This window comes from Geosmithia morbida (assembly GCF_012550715.1).
Source record: "Geosmithia morbida isolate 1262 chromosome Unknown scaffold_1, whole genome shotgun sequence".
Classification (NCBI taxonomy): domain Eukaryota; kingdom Fungi; phylum Ascomycota; class Sordariomycetes; order Hypocreales; family Bionectriaceae; genus Geosmithia; species Geosmithia morbida.
The window spans coordinates 831,861-853,919 of NW_023336188.1; the positions used below are offsets into that span (position 1 = coordinate 831,861).

A 22,059-nucleotide genomic window follows, 5' to 3' on the forward strand; every position below is an offset into this window, starting at 1 on the left:
TTCTTTCAAGCTGGGGGAGAGAATTATGTGCACGCGCACTGTGGCGCAAAACAGCTCGTACCTCACGATGTTTTGCACATCTAAACAATGCTACTGCTGCACAAAAAGAAAAAAAGTTGGTCCGAAGTTAACCCGTGGTTACCCTGTAGCCGAAAATAAAGGTACATCATCGTGCATACCGGCAAGTGGCGAACAAGCTCACATTGACGAGCAGCAACAATAACCCAAATGTGATGATATATAGAAATCAGGAGAAAAAGAAAAGTGCCCGGATACACTTGGCCGGTTACCGAAGCAGTTCATTCCAAGAAACAGCGAAAACGGAGCTTGTCACAATGCGTTGACGGGGGGACCTCCGCTTACATATCCCAACGGAGCAGCCGAACAATCACGGCTATTATCCGTGGTTGTGAAGCACGCGGCCCTTCTCGCCATGACAACCCGACATCTCTCCGAATCAAAAACGCTAGCCAGGCAAGAAGGTGGCTGTGGCCTGTGGATACGGGAAATGTTCACGGAGAAATTTAGGCATTGATAAGGCAGATTGATCAAGACGTAATAATAATCGTGCATGAGACGAAAGAGTTCGGATTGAATTATCTCTGAGAGATCTGTGTGAGTCAACTGCCGTAAAGAGCTTGCAGGCGAAAGGAATTACGATGATGATATAGAGTGTAGTCTCCGCTCCACGGCGACCCTTTTCGCTCTAATCGTAAGCACGAGCAGTAGAGTATCATATATATACAACAACAACAACAACAAAAGCAACGTTAATTCCAACGTACGGCATCTTCAACTCAGTTCCGGTCACGAGATAACTGGGTAATGTTTACCATCGTATGTCATCTATTGGGTCAAGCGGCTCCAAGCCATGGCCGGTAATCTTATCCTCTTCTATTGCTTCCGTAAACCGCAGCGGGGGTCTCAATGTCCGGCGGGGTAATCATAGAGGGAGAGCCAGCCATAAGAGCTATACGACTTGAATGATGGAGCCTCTCTCCGTCTACCTAACGACCTAAGGAGGGGGGGGGGGGGGGGGGGGGAGAGGGCGGGCAAGTGCACACCCCCCAAAAAGGAACCTTCTCGGAGTCGTTCGGCGATCGGAGAGTGTGTCGTCACAATTAACGCCTTCTTTTCGAGCCCCCCGACCTGACCTAGTTCTTCAAAGCTCTATAAGACTATTAGTTTCAACTCTTCTCCTCCCCCGCCTCTGCCCTTTTTCCCTTTTTTGTTTCTTCCTCTCCGTGAAGGACTTCATCGCTCTCTCATAATTCTCCGAACCCACCTCGACATCCCATCACTCTTTCCCTTTCCTGTTCGAAGAATAAAGAAAAGAAGACCATGGCTTCTACCGTAGGCAAGGTAAGCTTTTCTGCCCCTCATCCCTCCCACCCCTCCTTTGCCCCTCCTCACCCGGGGCCAGAACCCGAGCGCAAGACACGTAACGCGTGTGGATGCGACTTTCTCCCTCGTGGACAGCGGTCTCTACAATCTCCTCGGCATCCTTTTTTGTTATTCTACTGACTGGCTCTCCTTCGCTCGTCTAGACCATCACCTGCAAGGCCGCCGTCGCCTGGGAAGCCGGCAAGGAACTGAGCATTGAGGAGATTGAGGTGGCGCCTCCCAAGGCCCATGAGGTTCGCGTCGAGATCTACTACACGGGCGTCTGCCACACAGGTACGCCTTTTCCATCGCATGATTGCCTGCTAGATCCATCCCCTTGCTAACATTCGAGTCGAGATGCCTACACTCTGTCCGGAAAGGACCCGGAGGGTGCCTTCCCCATCGTCCTGGGACACGAGGGCGCTGGTATCGTCGAGTCCGTCGGCGAGGGCGTCACCAACGTGAAGCCCGGTGACCACGTCGTCGCTCTCTAGTATGTTCCACCCCTGGTCTCCCTTTCTCGCGGTGTTTTGCCTTCATCTTGCTTCTCTTGACTCCCGAGGCTAACCAGAACACAGCACCCCCGAGTGCAAGGAGTGCAAGTTCTGCAAGTCGGGCAAGACCAACCTGTGCGGCAAGATCCGCGCCACCCAGGGCAAGGGCGTCATGCCCGACGGCACCAGCCGCTTCAAGTGCAAGGGAAAGGACCTGCTCCATTTCATGGGCACCTCCACCTTCTCGCAGTACACCGTCCTGGCCGACATCTCGGTCGTGGCCGTCCAGCAGGATGCTCCCATGGACAGGACATGCCTGCTGGGCTGCGGCATCACCACGGGTTACGGAGCCGCCCGCGTGACCGCCAACGTCGAGGAGGGCTCGCAGATCGCCGTCTTCGGCGCCGGCTGCGTCGGCCTGTCCGTCGTCCAGGGTGCCGTCGTCAACAAGGCCAGCCGCATCATCATTGTCGACGTCAACCCGGCCAAGGAGGAGTGGGCCAGGAAGTTCGGCGCCACCGACTTTGTCAACCCCACAGAGCTCAAGGGCCAGAGCATCCAGGAGAAGCTCATCGAGATGACCGACGGTGGCTGCGACTACACCTTTGACTGCACGGGTAATGTCAACGTCATGCGTGCCGCTCTCGAGGCCTGCCACAAGGGTTGGGGTCAGAGCATCATCATCGGTGTAGCTGCCGCTGGCCAGGAGATTTCCACTCGCCGTATGTCTTATTCCCCTCTCCCTCCCCTTTCCTCGAAATTCCGCGCAAATACTGACCATGTATCTCTCAATACAGCATTCCAGCTTGTTACCGGCCGTGTGTGGAAGGGTTGCGCCTTTGGTGGTATCAAGGGTCGCACCCAGCTCCCCGGTCTCGTCACCGACTACCTGAATGGCTCCCTCAAGGTTGACGAGTTCATCACCCATCGTAAGACTCTCGGCGCCATGAACAACGCTTTCGAGACTATGAAGGCTGGTGACTGCATCCGCGCTGTTGTCGATATGCGCCAGCTGTAATTGAAATCAAGAAAAAAAAGAAAAAGAAATGAACAAAAAATCGTTGAAATGAGATAATGGAAGGGAGAAACAAAACTGCACAATGGACAGTTTGTTCTTTGATCCCCCCCCCCCCCACAAGTGTAGCCATGAGATATGTATGCAGACGAAATTAAATGAAATTAAAGGAAAGCATTCGCACGGATGGGCTGGTTCTTTATACTGCTTTACTTGATCCCCGCCGTGAACCCTGATGGCCCATCTGTGACGTTTTTTCCGCTGCTAATGTGCGGAGTATTACTTGTAGACCTGAAGGGTCTAGTATGCCAATAGTAGTAGAGGTAATATGTAATAATAGCATGCGTCAGGTCGCGAGGATTGCCTCGGTGAGCTTTCGTAATGCCGAAGCATTGCTTCCACCTACATCTCTGTATCGGCATCTCGCCTGAGGATATCCGTGAAGTTTGTCGTGAACCTTGGAGACGACATAACTTGTCACAGTTACAGATTGGATACACACTAGGCGTAAGAATTCTTCTTGGATCCCAGTGAGCTGAATCCAATAAGGAGGGGGAAAATCCCCTATTTGATTGACAATGGCAGCTCTCCATGTCGTTGCAGCTGTGGGATAGTAATACGAGTGAATAGGAGTACACAAAATGGCGTGTCTTGACGCTGCCCAATCAAACGCCGTCCCATTCAGGTGCGTAATAGGCCCACTCGCGATGCAGGGTCCTCGGGTTCTCGACCGCGAAGCAAAGAGCTGGGCGCGGACTTGGCCATTCAATCTCATCAAGCAAGGGCGGGGGGGAAAGAGAGAAGGTGTTTTCCTCATCACTCCCTCCAATCTCGATGGGAAGCGTGAAGTACGCAATCATGCGGTCCTCGAGAATATCCCAAGACACAGCCAAGCTGTTTGAGCGAGTGTCTGGGCCGGTGTCGCCTCCGCGACGGACGACGCGGTCTTCATCTCTGGCAGCGCGCTTCGCTCACACGACAGCGGCCACTCGGAACGGTACCGAGACTACGACGACGACACCCGACATTGAAGACGCGATCACGGATACGACGAAGGCTATACCTGTCAGGAAACGGAGACGCGTGGCGTCGTCACCTACCACAACGATAAAGGGGGATGAGGCGAGGAGGATGAAGGAGGAAGAAGAGGAAGAGGAAGAAGGAGAAGGAAAAGAAGAGGAGGAAGAAGAGGGAGAAGATTCGATGGGGAGGAAGAAGAAGAATAAGAGGAAGTCGAGAAAACCGGCGCGCAAAGTTGTGGACCCCAAGACTGGCGATGCGACGACGGAACCCCCCTCGGACTGGGAGTCGACGTACCAGGTAGTCAGGGAGATGCGACAGCCCGGGGGCGCGGCGTACGGCGCAGCAGTGGACACGATGGGATGCGAGAGGCTGGCGGACCGGACGGCGTCCCCGCGCGACCAGCGGTTCCACACGCTCATCGCGCTGATGCTGTCCAGCCAGACAAAGGACACGGTCAATGCCGTGGTCATGGCGCGGCTGAAGAGCGAGCTGCCGGCTTGCGAGGAGGGCGCACCGCCAGGGTTGAATCTGGAGAATGTGCTTGCCGTGGAGCCGGACGTGCTCAATCATATGATCTGGGCAGTTGGATTTCACAATAACAAGACCAAGTGGGTTTTCTTTTACCCCCCCTCCCCCAATTTCTTCTTTTTCTTCTTCTTCTTCTTCTTATTCTTTATACATCTCCAACATACACAGGGGGGGAACAAGGAAAAAAAAAGTTGACAATGTATGTGCGTGTACAGATATATCAAAAGAACGGCCGAGATCCTCCGAGACGAATGGAAAGGCGACATACCCGACAGCATAGAAGGGATGATGTCCCTGCCAGGTGTGGGACCAAAGATGGCATACCTGTGCATGTCGCACGCGTGGGACAGGACGGAGGGCATAGGCGTCGACGTTCACGTGCACCGCATCACCAACCTGTGGGGGTGGAACAAGACGAGGACGCCGGAGGAGACGCGGCTGTCTCTGCAGTCGTGGCTGCCGCACGATCGGTGGAGGGAGATCAACGGCCTGCTCGTCGGGCTGGGCCAGAGCGTCTGCCTGCCTCAGGGGTCCAAGTGTGGCGACTGCGAGCTCGGTCTGAGAGGCATGTGCAGGGCTGCCGACAGGAAGAAGGTGAATGAGGGGAGGACGAGGTGGACGAGGAGAAGGAGGAGCAGTAGTGGTGGAGATGATGATGCTAGTTCTAGTGTACTCCCCGGCAAGAAAGAGGAGGAAGAGGGAAGAGTCATCAAGTCCGAACCGGAATGATGGGAACCCATCACATCACATCCCGATACAGTAATAACCATGTATGACAATATAATAATACATAGGCGCATCGGTCCTAGCGCACACGCGCGCGCATGGGAATTGAAGAGAGAGAGAAATTTGTATAGAAGAAAAAAGAAGGAATACAACTTGCCGCGGGGGATTGGACCGTGACTCAGGGTTCAACGTCCACCACCTTGCTTGTATGAGTATGAGTCGGTGTGCGAGAACGAACCATGGGGTCTAAAATGCTCATATGAGCGATGTCTCATTTAAGAGTGGACTCTATGTGGGCAATGGCACGACTTCGGGGGGGGGGGGGGGGNCGAACCATGGGGTCTAAAATGCTCATATGAGCGATGTCTCATTTAAGAGTGGACTCTATGTGGGCAATGGCACGACTTCGGGGGGGGGGGGGGGGGGGGGGGGGGGGGGGGGGGGGGGGAGCACACGACATGCCGTACGACCAAAAGACTGCAATTCACGGTTGAGCTGACCCATATCTTCCCGGCTGGTAGACCAAGGTGAAGCTGTCAAACCAAGGAGGAAGAAAAAAGAGTGTCTGACGGGCGGGCGCAGACGGTCGTGGGCATCTGTGGTATTTGCAGCATTTTGCATCATGTCGTGAACGGTCGAGCTGGACGAGACAGGAACAAGAGTCGCACTTCCCTCCTCCCAAGCGAGGGGAGGGTCCCTTTTGGTATAGAGGGAGGGAGGGAGGGAGGGAGGGAGAGCGACTATACGCCACGGATGACCTGGGTTCGCTCAGACTCGAGCTGGGCGGCGTTGCGCTCATGAGATTGCTTCTTGCACTGCGGTGTCGGCACAATCTCGTCAGCTCCGTGCTTCTCTCTCTATAGGGTGATAATATCAAGTCAGGAAGGGAGGGGAAGGGAAAAGACGTACATCCTCGAGACCGCTGCACTTGTGGTCTTCCAAGAGGCGGTGCTTTCCGCAAAAGTGACCCTGGCAGAAGCCGCAGTCGCCGACGATGCGCTGAGCAGGTTCCCTGCACTCCTTGGCGGAGCAACGGAGTCTCTTTCCAGCCATGGTTGCGTCTGTTGTCGTTGTGACTTTGATTGTGTGTGTGTGTGTGTGATTTGCAGCCGAGGTCGGAGGTCTATGTCGTCTCTCCCGTGAGATAAGGCGGTGGGGGAGATGGAGAAAGGTGTCGAGTAATTTCGAAACAAGAAAAAGAGTTCAAAGGGATACGTCTTCGAGAGCCAAGAATTATCTCGTCGTATTTATAAATTAGGGAAGGAAGAGTTGAAATCCGTTCGTCATACGTTGAAGGGGTAAGTAAAGAGCAAGGAAGAAAAAAAAAGGAAGAGAGGAGGCCGAAAAGGCGGCAGCGGAGGGTGCGTCAGCCGGTCCCCTTATAACATAATGGGCGGGCGGGTTTGGAGTGACATGTCTTGAATCAGGACCCTGGCCACCACCACCACCATAGCAGCAAAGCGATGGAGCCAAAGTACGGGGCATCCGTACAGCTAGACGCAAAAGCGCTTCGACTTTCACACGCCCCCCTTTTATATATATATATATTTCTTATTTTTTTTTTATTCTCCCTTTTATTTCTACTCTCCGCGCCCCCCCCCCCCCCCCGGTCCCCTCTAACCCTTGTCCATATACGACGATGATACCTCGTACGGTATTACAGATACAGAATTGTACGAGTATACATGTACAAGTAATATATATATGTACAGCATGTACACACCCCACTCAACATCAACAACAACATCAACATCAACAACAACACTAACAACAGCCGATGGCGCCCCAATACATGTGCGTCTAGTTGGGGAAATCATCAACTCTGTATGTTGTTCTGTGTGTTTTACCACGTAATACAACTCCGTGCAATCACTTGTTATACATGTCGTAACGTAACGAGTCAAAGTTCAAAGTTGAGGATAATAGAGGGTAATATCACGGTAAGCAAAATAATGGTTACCAAAGTAGCATTACGGCAGTACGGTATTAGTCTCTTAGTACAAGAGCACGACGGATACCCACGCGATGAGTACATCCTCCCCCCCCACGGACGTCGGGACGCCAGTGGAGTGACTTTTTGGCCACTTCTCGGCCTCTGCGGAATCTCGTGGAAATATTACGAGCGCAATACGGAAGCACTAGTATTAGTAAGTACGAGTATCACGAGTAGGGGAAAAAAAACCCCCTAAAGTCGGTATTGCCGCCGTCCGCCGCCTTCTACCCCATCTTACTAACGAGTGAGTACATGTATTACTGACATGGCAGAACGTGTAATGATGATTTTTATTTTATTTTATATTTTTTGAAAAGAACAAAAAATTCAGCCTCGCCACAATCAGAGCCATTCCCGCGCCTTCTCGGCTCGTCCGTCCAGATTAGGTAATCTAAAACTGAGCAACACTTTTCCGGGCCAATTGCCAATCCGACGAGTCGATAGGAGTCTTCTTTTCTTCGTTATTTGGAAAACCCTCGAATTCAGCTGGATCATCCAAGCCACAGTGGACTCTTATCTCCTTAGTGTGGTCATGGTAGTCATCGTTCTTCTGTTCCATACTGCACAATGTAGATGACATCGAATACGTATATGCTTTGCGACTTTCTAGTAATACGATTGTGACGGTATGAGTAGTAGGGATGGTGGTACCGTACATTTGGCCCTCCTCGTCTCTCGTTTCTCATTTCTGCCGGGATATGGAACTTGGTCCAAAAGCGGTCCAAAAGCGGTCCAAAGGCGTTTGGGAGGAGGAGGGGTGTGAGAATCAAGGCGGTGACGTCGCTCATCCCGCGCTGTCGGTCCATCGCTTCGCAATCCTCTCTCTCTCTGCTCTCTCATCTCACCCCCCCCCCCCCCCCCCCCCCCCCCCCCCCCCCCCCCCCCCCCCCCCCCCCCCCCCCCCCCCCCCCCCCCCCTCCCCCCCTCCCTCCTCCCTCCTCCCTCAGCCGACCATCAGTTCAGCTACGAGTGTTGTCTCTGCCTCTCTGTCTCTGTCTCTCGTATAGTGACAAACAAACGGAACGGCTCTCCCCGACCAAACTGGGGAGGAAGGAGGAAGGGGGGGGGGAGAGAATTATGAACACACCACGACTTTTCCGCTGTCGATCTTACCAAGCAAATGCAACCAACCGTCTACGGGATCACCCCCACCACCGGGCCATTATGTCCATTGGTGCTGTGCAGTTCTCTCCCGTCTGTCCCTATCCTTCGGGCAGAAATCAGTATATCATCCCCTCCGTCGCACTTTTTTTTTCCAACGTCGGCGGAGGGGGGGGGGAAGGACACAGGCGGATATGAGAACATGATGCATTCGGAATGAATGCGTGTGTGTCTTGGTGGTCCCGCACGTGAGCACGATGTCTATCTACACCCGTCCCCTCGATCTTGCTAGATATTTTCATGCCATAGGCCGACTTCTTTTCCGCGCGGGGATGGAAGACGTAGACATGAGATAATAACGGCACGACGGTGTCACCATTCGACTAGGATCTTGTGCTGATGATATACCCAGATTGGCACTATATGAGCCACCTCGCGTCAATGGTTGGAAAAGGGAAAAACGCATGGCTTGTGTCCTGAGCCGATCCCTATCTCTGACCCGAGTATCAGAGTAAATCTGAAGAAGAAAAGAAGAAGAAAAGTCAAAAGAAAAAAATAAATAAAATAAAATAAAATAAATAAAAGTCAAATGAGCGTATGCAATGTACATACATGGGCAATCATTACTGATGGGATCTAGACGCCGTGACTTAGCACACGCGCTGCACTGCACTGTACCAATGCGATAAGTTTGTGTGTGCCTTTGTGTTGCCGCCGCCAGACAAGAGGCAGTCTTTACCACCCCCTCATCCGATCGGGAAAAGGCTGGGCTGGGGGGAGGACGATGGAGATGGAGGGAGTACCGTGTGTGGCGCTGACGCATGTCCGCATCCGCACGTCCATCTTCTTCAAAGAACCTTACCTCTCTCTACCACGCCCACTAATAAATAGTCAGGGTGGTATTGATTATTACTACTCATAATACTAATAGTAAGCATGGAATACGTGTACTTTATTCTACATATAACATATACCGAGTATACATACCTGTTCATCATAGACCTACCGGGGTCTTTGTAAGTAATGATACTACAGGTAATGAAATATTTGCTACAAGTAATAAAATACTACTACAAGTTTTGAAGCAGTAAGGATTATCATGTATTACCAAGTCATTCTACAGATTACCATGGTCCACGTTCCCTCTTCCTCGATATCTTGGCAATCGTCGTCAGCCGGAAACTATCATCATCACCACGTTTATGTATCATTACTCCGTATTAGCACTCTAGTGACTCCAGTCGCCAACCCCCTTCACCGTTCCCTCCCAGCAAGAGATACATCACATCTTCCCCTAACATACTCGTACGACGGAACGACGGACCCGTACCGGAAGTATTAAATCTCCCCTTTGTTGGCGTGGCATGAGTGTATTTGCTCCACGTCACTCTTTAGGTGCCGACATGACTGATTCTTCAAGCCTCATTGACGTGTTACTTTTTTTTTTTTTTTAGGTTGTTTGGCCCTTTTACAACTTTGATAATTATTCTTGCTCGGTACCGATGCATGTTCATCAATTTTGCAATGCATATCGTCGTGATACTATCGATTATCATATGGCGATGAACCTACTCGTAACAGCAGAATACTTTGATTCCGAACCAGTTTGATCTACATTTAGTCCCCCCTCCCTCTTCTTCTTTCGTCTTGCCTTTGGGCGTTGATGCGGAAACAGTTGTTCATTTGTAGGGTATGGCAAGAGTCCACAAAGTGCGGGGGAAAAAAAGAAATGCAAAAAGAAAATGTGCCCAAGCTGAGACTCGAACTCAGGTTTCCACGGTTCCGGTATGAAATAAACCACAACGTGGTGCCCTAACCACCTAGACGACTTGAGCTGTTCGAGATTTTAAGCGCCACGAAGGCGGATCGATGCTGACTGGGTTGCAGATTGTAGCTTATGTACCTTTCACAACTCATACTGCTATGCAACCACATTACCACGGAGAGCTGAGCCACATTCTTTAATTTTTCCCCAGCGTCACTTTTCCTGTCAAGTGTATATAATATATATATGTACGGAGTATTAGCCATGTCAAATAATACCTAGTAATAGTAATACATGTAATCTATATACTCCACAATAATGCGACCAACATGTTCCAAGTTGGATGCGGCGATTGATTATTTGCCGCGAATGCGTTATAGCCTACGACCGACTTCAACACGACCGTCGCCTATGAGTGGACTGAGAATGTTGCAATCTAGAGCGAACATGGGAGAATTGCAAAGCACGTACCGTCAGATAGAGCACCAGTAAAGCAACTGGCGGCTGTTTGCCGTCCTCTACCCCGACTTGCCCGGCTTTAGACCTCCGCACCCAGATCGGCAAACCCTAGATCATCCCGACCGGCAACTCGAAAACTACCGAACACCCAAGTTCCCGAATATCTTATATAGAACCTTCATCCTCTTTTTCAACGATGAATCTTATTTGCTTCGTTTGCTTATAATCAATATTTCCCACCGAACCCTCCCACCCTGTTTTGTTTTTGTCTTCTCGAAAAAATAAAAATAAAAATCTTGTTTGAGTGTGGGGCTACATGATAGATTTGAAGCGTTCGTTCCTTCCAGCGCGGTGATACACATCACCTCACAACGACCCCTCCCCCCACCAATATTCACAAACCCCACCATGGCGGCGGCATCAACAGCAACAACGACGGACTCGCCCAAAGTCCGGGGCGTCCGTATTGCCATTGACAGAGGCGGTACCTTTACCGATTGTGTGGGCGAGTACAATGGCGAGGAGATAATCATCAAGCTCCTGTCCGAGGACCCGGCCAACTACAAGGATGCCCCTCTTGAGGGTATCAGGCGCATCATGAGTCACTTCCTGGGCCGGGACATACCGCGTGGTGAGCCCCTGCAGACGTCCAAGATCGACTCGATCCGCATGGGTACCACCGTGGCCACGAATGCCCTGCTGGAACGCAAGGGCGAGAAGATTGCCCTCGTCGTCACCGAGGGCTTCAAGGACTGTCTGACCATCGGCAACCAGAGCCGCCCCAAGATCTTTGACCTGGCCATCCGTAAGCCCGACGTCCTATACGAGCACGTCGTCGAGATTGACGAGCGCGTCACCCTCGAGGACTACGCCGAGGACCCGGAGAGGACCGTCACCCAGGTCGACGACGGCGCCGGCGCCGAGGGCAAGGACCTCGTCCGTGGTCTCTCAGGTGAGACCGTACGCATCCTAAGGAGGGCGCAGTCGGATCAGGTCCGCGCCAAGCTTCAGGACGTGTACGACAAGGGCATCCGCAGCATCGCCGTCTGCTTGCTGCACGGCTACACCTTCCCGCATCACGAGGCTCTCGTTGGCCGTGTCGCCAGGGAGATCGGCTTCGAGCACATCTCGCTGAGCCACGAGCTCATGCCCATGATCAAGCTCGTGTCGCGAGCCACGTCCGTCTGCGCCGATGCCTACCTCACCCCCGCTATCAAGAAGTACATTGACGGCTTCCAATCGGGATTTGCTGGCGGCCTGGGAACCCGTAGTGTCCAGCAGGAGGACGGTGCCAGCGGCACGAGGTGCGAGTTCATGCAGAGCGACGGCGGCCTCGTCGACGTCGACAAGTTCTCCGGCCTCAAGGCTATCCTGTCGGGACCGGCAGGTGGTGTTGTCGGCTATGCCATTACTTCGTACGACGAAAACACCAAGGTCCCCGTCATCGGATTCGACATGGTGAGAATTCATCTCCTCTTGCCCCTTCCCGCAACTCGGAAGATGCATGCATACATTGGCTGCTAACATACTGTCTTGCAGGGAGGTACTAGCACAGACGTCTCTCGATACGGCGAGGGCCGCTATGAGCACGTCTTCGAGACTACGACGGCCGGTGTGACGATTCAGTCCCCTCAGCTTGACATCAACACGGTCGCCGCCGGTGGCGGTTCCCGCCTCTTCTTCCGCAACGGCCTGTTCGTCGTCGGTCCCGAGTCGGCCGGTGCTCACCCGGGCCCGGCCTGCTACCGCAAGGGGGGTCCGGCTACGGTGACAGATGCGAACCTGTACCTCGGCCGTCTTCTCCCCGAGTTCTTCCCCAAGATCTTTGGCAAGAACGAGGACCAGGGCCTGGACCCCGAGGCCAGCCGAGTCGTGCTCCAGGAGCTGGCCGACCAGGTCAACAGGGAAACGGGCAAGAACATGACGGCCGACGAGGTGGCCTTTGGCTTTCTAACTGTTGCCAACGAGGCCATGACCCGTCCCATCCGGTCCATCACCGAGGCCAAGGGGCACGACACGTCTAAGCACAGACTGGCGACATTTGGAGGCGCCGGCGGGCAGCATGCCGTCGCTATTGCCGAGTCTCTGGGGATCCGGCAAATCCTCGTCCACCGCTATTCTTCCGTGCTGTCCGCCTACGGCATGGCCCTAGCAGACGTTGTGGACGAGAGGCAGGAGCCCGAGTCTACGGTCTGGAGGGAGGGTGACGGCAAGGTTGTCGGTGAGCTGCAGGCCAAGATGCAGAAGCTCAAGGACAAGTCCCGGGCTTCCCTCAACGAGCAAGGTTTCAAGAATGACGAGATTGTCTTTGAGGAGTACCTCAACATTCGCTACCGCGGCACCGAGTCGGCGCTCATGATTGTCAAGCCGACCGAGGAGGAGTCCAAGGAGAGCTTCGGGGGAAAGGACTGGGAGTTTGGTAAGGCCTTTGTCAAGCAGCACCGCTACGAGTTTGGCTTCAACCTCGACGACCGGGACCTGATTGTCGACGACGTGCGCATCCGCGGTATCGGCAAGAGCTTCCGTCACAAGGACCAGACTGTCGACCAGCAGCTGCAGTCGATCAGGAAGCAGGCTGTGACCGAGGACAAGAAGCACGGAAGCCAGGAGGTCTACTTTGATGGTGGAAGGCGTCAGACCCCCGTATTCAAGCTTGAGAGTCTCAGTATCGGCGACGTCGTCAACGGGCCTGCCATGCTTGCCGATGGCACTCAGACTATTGTGGTGCCTCCTAAGTCTAATGCGCTTATTACCGGTACGCATGTCATTATTGACATTGAGGAAGAGACTGCCAAGGAGTAAGGAACCTCCTCCAACTTGCGCCGATACACATCATTCTCTCTTCTTCTTTTTTGCTAACTGTGCTCAACAGGACCAACACAAACGTGGTTGATCGCGAGGCCGACCCCATCATGCTCAGCATCTTTGGCCACCGGTTCATGGCCATTGCCGAGCAGATGGGCCGCGCCCTGCAGAAGACGAGCGTCAGCACAAATGTCAAGGAGCGCCTTGACTTCTCGTGCGCCATCTTTGACGCCAGCGGCGGTCTCGTGGCCAACGCTCCGCACCTCCCCGTGCACCTGGGGTCCATGTCGACGTGCGTACGCCAGCAGGCCGAGATCTGGAAGGGGAGGCTGCAGAAGGGAGACGTCATCATCTCCAATCACCCTTCGTACGGCGGCACTCACCTGCCGGACGTGACGCTCCTGATGCCGGCATTCGATGCCAAGGGCGAGAAGATTCTCTTCTACGCCGCCTCGCGTGCGCACCACGCCGACATTGGCGGCATCAGTGCCGGCAGCATGCCCCCGCACTCCCGTGAGCTGTACCAGGAGGGGGCGTCGATCCCAAGCGAGAAGCTGGTGAGCGGGGGCAAGTTCGACGAGAAGCGCGTCGTCGAGCTCTTCTACGACGAGCCGGCCAAGCACCCGGGCTGCAGCGGGTCTCGTTCGCTGGCGGACAACATCAACGACCTGCGGGCTCAGGTGTCGGCCAACCAGAAGGGCATCTCGCTGATCGAGACGCTGATCGAGGAGTACGGCGAGGAGACGGTGCAGTTCTACATGGTCAACATCCAGAAGAACGCGGAGCTGTGCGTGCGGCGCCTCCTCAAGGACGTGTACAAGCGCTTCGAGGGCAAGGACCTCTCGGCCGTCGACCACATGGACGACGGCAGCCCGATCAGGCTCAAGATCCGCATCGACGCCGAGAAGGGCGAGGCCGAGTTCGACTTTGCCGGCACGGGGCCCGAGGTCTACGGCAACATCAACGCGCCCCAGGCCATCACCTTCAGCGCCATCATCTACTGCCTCCGCTGCCTGATATCGGAGGACATACCGCTGAACCAGGGCTGCCTGCGCCCGATCAACGTCAAGATCCCGCCGCGTTCGCTCCTCTCCCCCTCGCCCGGCGCGGCCGTCGTGGGCGGAAACGTGCTCACCAGCCAGCGCATCACCGACGTCATCTTCAAGGCCTTCGAGGCCTGCGCCGCCAGCCAGGGCTGCTGCAACAACCTGACGTTTGGCTTCGGTGGCAACCAGGCCGGCCAGAAGACGGTCCGCGGCTTCGGCTACTACGAGACCATTGCCGGAGGCAGCGGCGCCGGCCCGTACTGGGCAGGAACTAGCGGCGTACACACACACATGACCAACACGCGCATCACCGACTCAGAGATATTCGAGCGCCGCTACCCCGTTATCCTGCGCGAGTTCTCCCTGCGCCAAGGCTCCGGCGGCAACGGCCAGCATCGCGGCGGCGACGGCGTCGTGCGCGACATCGAGTTCCGCATCCCCCTGCAGGTCTCTATCCTCAGCGAGAGGCGCGTGTACCGCCCCTACGGTCTCAACGGCGGAGAGGACGGCGAGTGCGGTCTGAACCTGTGGGTGAGGCGGGTCAAGCGTGCTGACTGGCAGAAGTCGCTCAAGGAGTTGCAGAGTGGTGGTAGTGGTGGTGGTGGTGGTGCTGCTGCTGCTGCCGCTGCAGAGAGTGAGAGCAAGCGTGAGGACGAGGGCGAAGATGAGTACGAGGAGAGGCATATCAACCTTGGAGCCAAGAACTCGGCTGCCATGAAGGCTGGCGATCGTATCATCGTGTGTACGCCTGGTGGTGGAGGATGGGGTCCAGTTGGGGAGGACAGCCTGGAGAAGAACACGGTTGATCATACGGATGGGTGGAGGAAGGGTAGTGGTGCGGCAAGGGACGATGCCGCGCTGCAGGTATAATATTCCATGCACGTGGTGTGAAGAACGAATATTTCTTATGTATCAAGGTCCTGTCCATTGGCGACTGATCGTCTCCCAACCTGCCAACACATGTAACTCAACCTCCCTCCGCCAGAACGTCAGCTACGACTTCTCCCTCCCCTAGCCTACGACGGCGACGATCCTTCTGCCTCCACCGCCACCGCCGACGATCACATCGCAAAAGAGAGAGGCGGCAGTGTGTGAGGACAATGTGGTGACCAGTCCGTAGTCTCTGGGCGGATGCGTCCCGTATAGCGGGATGACGCGGTGGGATATTACCACCAGAGCAGAAACTGATTGAATGCGGCCTCGTCACGGCAAGCGGGGGAGGAGTGTGATGTATAGATATGTACCTCACGTCATGGATTTTCCTTGCCGTCACAGGCGCTGATGAGACCGTCGCAGGGAGGGAGTCAGGGGTGACGGACCTCATCTTCTGAAGTATGCCGCGCAGCTGGTACGCCATGTCTAGCTTCTGTTCGCTCCGTCATGTCGTGCCATAGCCTGTCGAGTGATGCGTGTCTAGGATATGCCCCATCTCGATGTAGACCTTCCTGTTGTCGGGGGACTCGTGCACACGGTACACGCGGGCCACGGTAATGCCAGCGTCCAAGGCCACCATCAGGGCATCTGCTTCTCCGGCGGCGTTTGCCGGACCTGGAGACTACCCTGTTGTCGGTGCCGAGGGTGACATGTCCTGCGAAACATTTTGGACGATATAGTGACACCGTCAATACGTGGCTAGATGGCTTGGCTCCCTTTGCAAAAGAAAGAGAGGGAGGGCGCCCGGGGGGCAGAGGGGAGGGAGGCTAAACAACCTTGCTCTGTTTCTTTCTCTAATTCGGAATGGTCCGACTCGTGAACTTTTTCTCCTTTTATTTTTGCCTCTCTTAGCTTCATTTGGTAGAGTCTGTCGTCTTTGGGTTTGCCACGGCGACGTCCCACCATCTATGGTGTTCTTGTTGTGCGTTCTGAGTCTTCCGTTGCGTGAATGGAGGGGACGTTGTCGGGTGAGAGTGCGACGTCACTGAGGCGGGGTGCTGGAGTATGTTGAATATGTTTCTGGATGTACCATCTGATACAGGGCGTCGGTAGGTAGCAAATCATCCTAGCTATCTGCATTTTACTCCTTATTTCTTATTTCCATACATTCCTCGTGCATATTACATGTATCGAGCGAGGCAGTGAGAGAGTAGGGTCATACGAGCACCGGGGGGGGGGGGGGGGGGGGGGTACTTTTGTCTTTTAGAACTGTACCGTAGCCCTTTGAACCCCGAACTCCGGTGGATGTCTGCCCCGCGCGCGATTCACGATATGCATCATCTTAGCCCCTCCATCTCATAATGTCTAAAGGTGATGAAGGGTGAAGGAATTGAAGAGATAGAGAAATAAATACATGAAGAAGAGAGAACAATACCAAGATCCAAGATCCAACCTCCCGACTTTGACGCCTGCGTCATCGATCACAGGCTGAAATTCGACCTTTCCAACCTCCGCACATCAAGCCATGCCCCTCACCCAGGAAGAATGGGACGAAGTGTCCCAGGACATACCGTCCACATCAGACCCTTTCCTTCAGAAATACCTCGCCGGGCGAGCCAATCTCATCGAGCAGGAGAAGGCGTCCCGGTCGGATGCGGCGTTCCGCGCGTCCATGACGCCCATTGCTCGGCGAGCATGCGCCATCGTCGACGCCATTCGCTCGCGCGAGATGGAGACGACCTGGCGGCCCGGCAGCGGTCAGGTCGACGGCGACAAGGCCGGCAGGAGCACCGTGTTCCCCGGGATGATGTTCCCCCTGGCAAAGGAGCGCATGGAGAGTACCAAGCTGTGGACCATCATGCGGCGCATGCCCAAGGGGGCCCTGCTGCACGCCCACATGGACGCCATGGTCGAGTTCGACTTCCTGCTGGAGCAGCTCCTGTCCATGCCGGGCATGCACATGCGCAGCGACAGGCCTCTCGTGGACGCCACGGCCATGGAGAATTCCAGGGTCGAGTTTCGCTATCGCGAGCGGGAAGTGGTGGCGGATGGGCAGGGCAGCATGTGGCAGAGCGGATATGAGCCGGGACGGTTCCTGCTGCTCACCAGCGTGGCGGACGGGTTCCCTCGGGGGAGAGCAGGGTTCCTGGCCTGGCTCAAGGGGAGGTGCACTCTGCACGTGGAGGATTCGCACGACCACCATCTCGGGATAGATGCCATCTGGGAAAAGTTTGCCAGGTGCTTCGTCGTCGTGGCGTCCATCATCCACTACGAGCCCATGTTCCGTGCCTTTCTTAGACGGCTGATGAGGCAGCTCAAGGATGACGGTGTAAACTGGGCCGAACTACGGTATGTTCACGACGGGACGGGGACGAACCGGCTTGAGACGAGTGAAGGGGCCGGTGCTGACGCGGCAAACCAACCAAAAGCTTTACGTGGCCGCTTAATTACTGCCGCGATAGACAGGAGACACCGGAAAAGGACTACGTGCACATGTTCGAGGTGCTGGACGAGGAGATCACGCGCTTCAAGGAATCGCCCGAGGGACAGGGCTTCTGGGGTCTGACGACAATCTGGACCAGCCTGCGCAGCTCGTCCACGCGGCCTCTGGTCGAGAGCATGGACCACTGCATCGCCACCAAGATGGCCTTCCCGCACCTGCTGGCTGGCTACGACGTCGTGGGGGCCGAGGACCTGGGACGCCCGCTGGTCGACCTGCTCCCGGAACTCTTCTGGTTCCGCAAGCAGTGCGCCCAGGAGGGCGTGAACCTGCCCTTCTTCTTCCACGCGGGCGAGACGCTGGGCGACGGGTCCGACACGGACCAGAACCTGTTCGACGCCATCCTCCTGGGCACGCGGCGCATCGGCCACGGCTACAGCCTGTACAAGCACCCGCTGCTCGTCGACATGGTCAAGGAGAAGCGCATCCTCGTCGAGTCGTGCCCCATCTCCAACGAGGTGCTGCGCCTGTGCAGCTCCGTCCTCGCGCACCCCCTGCCCGCCCTGCTGGCCCGGGGTGTGCCCTGCTGCCTGTGCAACGACGACCCGGCCATGATGGGCCAGAACACGGCCGGCATGTCCCACGACTTCTGGCAGGCCATACAGGGGTGGGAGAACCTGGGGCTCGCCGGGCTCGGAAGCCTGGCCGAGAACAGCGTCCGCTGGGCGTCGTTCGAGGACCAGGATCAGAGTGCCTGGGTAAAGGGCGTCAGGGAGGCCAGCGCCGGCGAGGGCGTCAAGGCTGAGAGGTTGCGGCAATGGCAAGTCGAGTGGGAGGCGTTCTGCCTCTGGATCGTGACCGAGTTTGACGAAGAGCTCGGTCCGGCCGAGGACGACAGGGCAGGAGATGTGAGCGCCCAGTAGTCAGAGATGCAGATCTGGGAGGTTCATGGTCGGATCTGATACTTTCCACTCTCTCCCTCCTCCTCCTTTTCAAATATCTCCACGCTTGTCTATCTTGTCAAGCATGGACTGTTCGGATACGGGAAGAGAAGGAAGGAGGGGGAAAAAAAGGAGGGGGGGAAAAGGAAAGGCGGGGAGGGAGTACTCCGAACCTTCAACGGAACTGGGAAAACGCATGAATCGCCGGATAACCGCTCTGCTTCTTCACCCAACAACAGCCTAATCCCCATACACGTACAACATGTACATGTATCAGTATTCTGACCGGACAAAGTTCCCCTCTCTTATATACGTCAGCCAACTTGAATAATAGTCCGATTCGATGTGACGCTATGGTGTTGGCATCGATGCGACTGCATGGCCCGCGGAATCTATTCCGACTGGTGTGTACAGCAGTCCTCCCTCCATACGAGAACAGCCGTGGACCTGGTATTCTATAAGCACCTGTACCATAGATGTGTCCTCACAGAGGGTACTGTGCACAGACACAGGACCGTTGCTGTCACGAAATTCGGTTATGGAGGCATCAACTTGTTGTACTACAGATGTCATAGCATATCATCCCATAGCTTAGGTAAGCGGGACTCGACCATCAAACCGTCGAGTCGCACACCACAGCAATGAAGAAAGACAAGTACCTCGACATCACATAACACCTAACCTACCTTTTACATGTAAGTCAGCAGTGTTTGTGGTGCTCGTCCTCACGTGAGCGTTGCGTTATTCGACCATCTCTTGATATCTTCTCCCTGACTGACAACCTCGCCATTCCACTTACACGGTCTTGCTCTTGTGTCGACCCTGACGTCCATCGTGACAGATCTGACATCGTCCCTGCCAAATCACCGCACGGGACGAGCTCTGCTTTTCCCGACCAGTACAACGGCGGAAAAAGTATGAGCCCTCCACAACCGAATTACGTGACAGATACAACGCAACATCTACTAGATCCCTGGTCCCCCCACCCCCGGGATTCCCGGGTCTCTCCTCTTTTTTTTAAGCCTTTCCTCATGAGAAAACCCGTTGTTAGTACTCTACTCTTTCCCCCGCATTTGCGGAGATGCGCTCCTTGCTCTTGGTGGAAAGTCATGGAGTCATGAGCGGAAATATCATCCTGGGCGGAATACCTTCCTCACCTACACCTACTCGTAGCGGACCCCGCCCCCTCCCCCCCTCCCCCATGAGACTTGGACCGGTAGACCTCGGATGATAGGGAAAGAGGGGGGAGGATGTGATATTGACACCTCCCATGTATTATATGTCCATCGGGCCATCTGAGAATGGAGTCTTTCCTTGGCTTCCCAACCGTTCCCTCTCCTCATCCTCGTCCTGTCTTATCCTGGCAACCGACATGATGGAACCCTCTGGCGCAGACAAGGGCTTCTTTCAGCAACCACCCGTCCTCGACAATCATTTCTATGATGAGACGTATCAACGGTGCTTCACGCGTAAGTAGGACCTCTCTCGTGTACCGGTCCGGCCCATCTCCATCTCACCGTGCAGCAGTATTTCTTCCCGACCACGTACGGTCTGCTGTAGAAAGCGAGGTGGCTTCTCTTGGCCGGGATGTCATCTCCGACCGTGTGTTCGCCTGGATCACCGATGCTGAGCTCAACAAGCCGTACCTCAAGGGCTCGGGACGTCAGGCGTTCGGGCAGTGGTCCGGAGAGCTCATCACGGGACAAGGTTGGCGGGAGCTGCAAAAGTTCGGCATCGAAAAGGGGTAGGCCATCCGTCTCATCTCTCCCTGCTCCCTGTTCTCCACGTCCCTAACGGCTGTGCCAAGCTTCATCGCGACGGGGTACGACACCGATCTTGGTCGATCTGCACGCTCTCTCCAGTTCCTCCGTCTGCATCTGTGGGAGCCGTCCTGCGCCAACGTCACCTGTCCATCGGCCATGCAGGACGGGGCCGCCCGTCTTCTCCAGCTCCATCTCACCACACCCAGCCGTGCATCGCGACTTACACCCGAGCAGCGCGAAGCCTTCGACAGCGCCTACCGGCGCCTGACGTCTCGAGACCCAGAGGTGGCGTGGACTAGCGGGCAGTGGATGACGGAGAGGACGGGGGGCAGCGACGTCTCGCTCACCGAGACCACGGCCAGGCACATGCCAGACCAGACCTCGGGCCTCGGTCCCTGGAGCATCAGCGGCTTCAAGTGGTTCTCCTCGGCCACCGACTCCGACATGACGGTGCTCCTGGCTCGAACTGCCGAGGGTCGCCTCTCCACGTTTATGGCGCCGATGCGCGTACCCGATCCCCAGGCGGTGACGGCCACCGGGCTGGAGAAGGCCGACGGCACATGTCTCAACGGTGTCCGCATCCAGCGTCTCAAGAACAAGGTGGGGACTCGGTCCCTCCCCACGGCTGAGCTGGTCCTCGACGGTATGAGGGCCTGGATGGTCGGCGAGGAGGGCCGTGGCATCCACGAAATCAGCACCATCCTAAGCATCACGAGGATCCACTCAGCCGTCACGGCCGTCGGCTACGCCTCGAGAGGGATCGACATCGCAAAGGCATTTGCCCAGGTTCGTGAGATTGGCACGGGGAGGCGCGGCAGGGCCCGGCTAGACCAGAGCCCGCTGCACATGCGCACGCTGTCCGGGATGGTGGTCGAGCACCGAGGCCTCATGCTTCTCACCTTCCTCACCTCGCACGTCTTGGGGGTCTCGGAGCATCCCGATGCGGGGCACGAGGCCACGGTCGGCGACAGATGGGCGGCATCTGCGTCTACCGCCTTATCCGTGCTCACGCCAGACGACGCAGGACAGGCCGCGGCGCTCCTTCGGGTGCTCACGCCCATCACGAAGGCGTACGTGTGCAGGAATGCACTGTCCATCGTCTTCGGCTGCATGGAGTCTCTCGGCGGAGTCGGCTACCTCGACAACTCTGATCAGGAATACCTCAACATCTCGCGCATCTGGAGGGACTGCGCCGTCCTCCCCATATGGGAAGGGACCACGGATGTCCTCAGCACGGATCTCGTACGGGCCCTGAAGCACCCCGCAGCGGGGAAGGATTCTCTCGATGCCCTGGAGGAGATCATCACGAATGCGCATTCATTTTCCCAGAGCCAATCCCAGGGCTCCCACGATGATGACAGCACCAGGGGTGCCTGGGACCCGGTCCGCGAGTGGCGCGCTGTGCGGGACCGCATCACCACCACCAGCCAGGCGGATCTGACAGGCCAGGCGAGAGATGTGCTCTGGGACGTGGCACAGATCCTCATAGCCGTGTTGCTTGATCTGGACGCCAGCCGCGACGGGAATAGCATTTCCCGGGACGTGTTTACGCGTTCTGTCCAGAGCAAGTTTGGGGTCCAGGTCCGACAGACTCCGTCTTCCTCTGTTCCTGCCGACTTGCTCCGGAGGGACTGGGAAATCGTCTACGGACGAGGACACGCCAATCTGTCAAGCACACCCGCCAGACTGTAACATGGGTTTCAG

The 22,059-nt window shown here is 55.7% G+C and overlaps 6 protein-coding genes across 6 annotated transcripts; 5 read left to right on the forward strand and 1 right to left on the reverse strand.

The window, feature by feature from the left end:
• Positions 1 to 1,341: 1,341 nt before the first annotated feature.
• Positions 1,342 to 2,895, forward strand: GMORB2_1014 (S-(hydroxymethyl)glutathione dehydrogenase / alcohol dehydrogenase; the record flags this gene model as incomplete). The annotated part of the gene is made up of 5 exons (XM_035462997.1): positions 1,342 to 1,362; positions 1,548 to 1,677; positions 1,741 to 1,876; positions 1,962 to 2,599; positions 2,675 to 2,895. 5 exons carry the CDS (start codon positions 1,342 to 1,344, stop codon positions 2,893 to 2,895), a joined length of 1,146 nt encoding a protein of 381 aa, XP_035324421.1.
• Positions 2,896 to 3,750: 855 nt separating this feature from the next.
• On the forward strand, positions 3,751 to 5,172 carry GMORB2_1015 (endonuclease III; the record flags this gene model as incomplete). Its single annotated transcript, XM_035462998.1, has 2 exons — positions 3,751 to 4,523; positions 4,671 to 5,172. The coding sequence occupies 2 exons, from the start codon at positions 3,751 to 3,753 to the stop codon at positions 5,170 to 5,172; spliced, it is 1,275 nt and encodes a 424-aa protein (XP_035324422.1).
• Positions 5,173 to 5,909: 737 nt separating this feature from the next.
• Positions 5,910 to 6,222, reverse strand: GMORB2_1016 (uncharacterized protein; the record flags this gene model as incomplete). The annotated part of the gene is made up of 2 exons (XM_035462999.1): positions 5,910 to 5,984; positions 6,079 to 6,222. The coding sequence occupies 2 exons, from the start codon at positions 6,220 to 6,222 to the stop codon at positions 5,910 to 5,912; spliced, it is 219 nt and encodes a 72-aa protein (XP_035324423.1).
• A 4,673-nt stretch (positions 6,223 to 10,895) lies between these two features.
• On the forward strand, positions 10,896 to 15,208 carry GMORB2_1017 (5-oxoprolinase (ATP-hydrolysing); the record flags this gene model as incomplete). Its single annotated transcript, XM_035463000.1, has 3 exons — positions 10,896 to 11,945; positions 12,027 to 13,285; positions 13,360 to 15,208. 3 exons carry the CDS (start codon positions 10,896 to 10,898, stop codon positions 15,206 to 15,208), a joined length of 4,158 nt encoding a protein of 1,385 aa, XP_035324424.1.
• A 1,528-nt stretch (positions 15,209 to 16,736) lies between these two features.
• Positions 16,737 to 18,574, forward strand: GMORB2_1018 (adenosine deaminase CECR1; the record flags this gene model as incomplete). Its single annotated transcript, XM_035463001.1, has 2 exons — positions 16,737 to 17,560; positions 17,641 to 18,574. 2 exons carry the CDS (start codon positions 16,737 to 16,739, stop codon positions 18,572 to 18,574), a joined length of 1,758 nt encoding a protein of 585 aa, XP_035324425.1.
• Positions 18,575 to 19,964: 1,390 nt separating this feature from the next.
• GMORB2_1019 (Acyl-CoA dehydrogenase, middle domain) lies at positions 19,965 to 22,047 on the forward strand (the record flags this gene model as incomplete). Its single annotated transcript, XM_035463002.1, has 3 exons — positions 19,965 to 20,061; positions 20,120 to 20,336; positions 20,400 to 22,047. 3 exons carry the CDS (start codon positions 19,965 to 19,967, stop codon positions 22,045 to 22,047), a joined length of 1,962 nt encoding a protein of 653 aa, XP_035324426.1.
• Between the last annotated feature and the right edge of the window lie 12 nt (positions 22,048 to 22,059).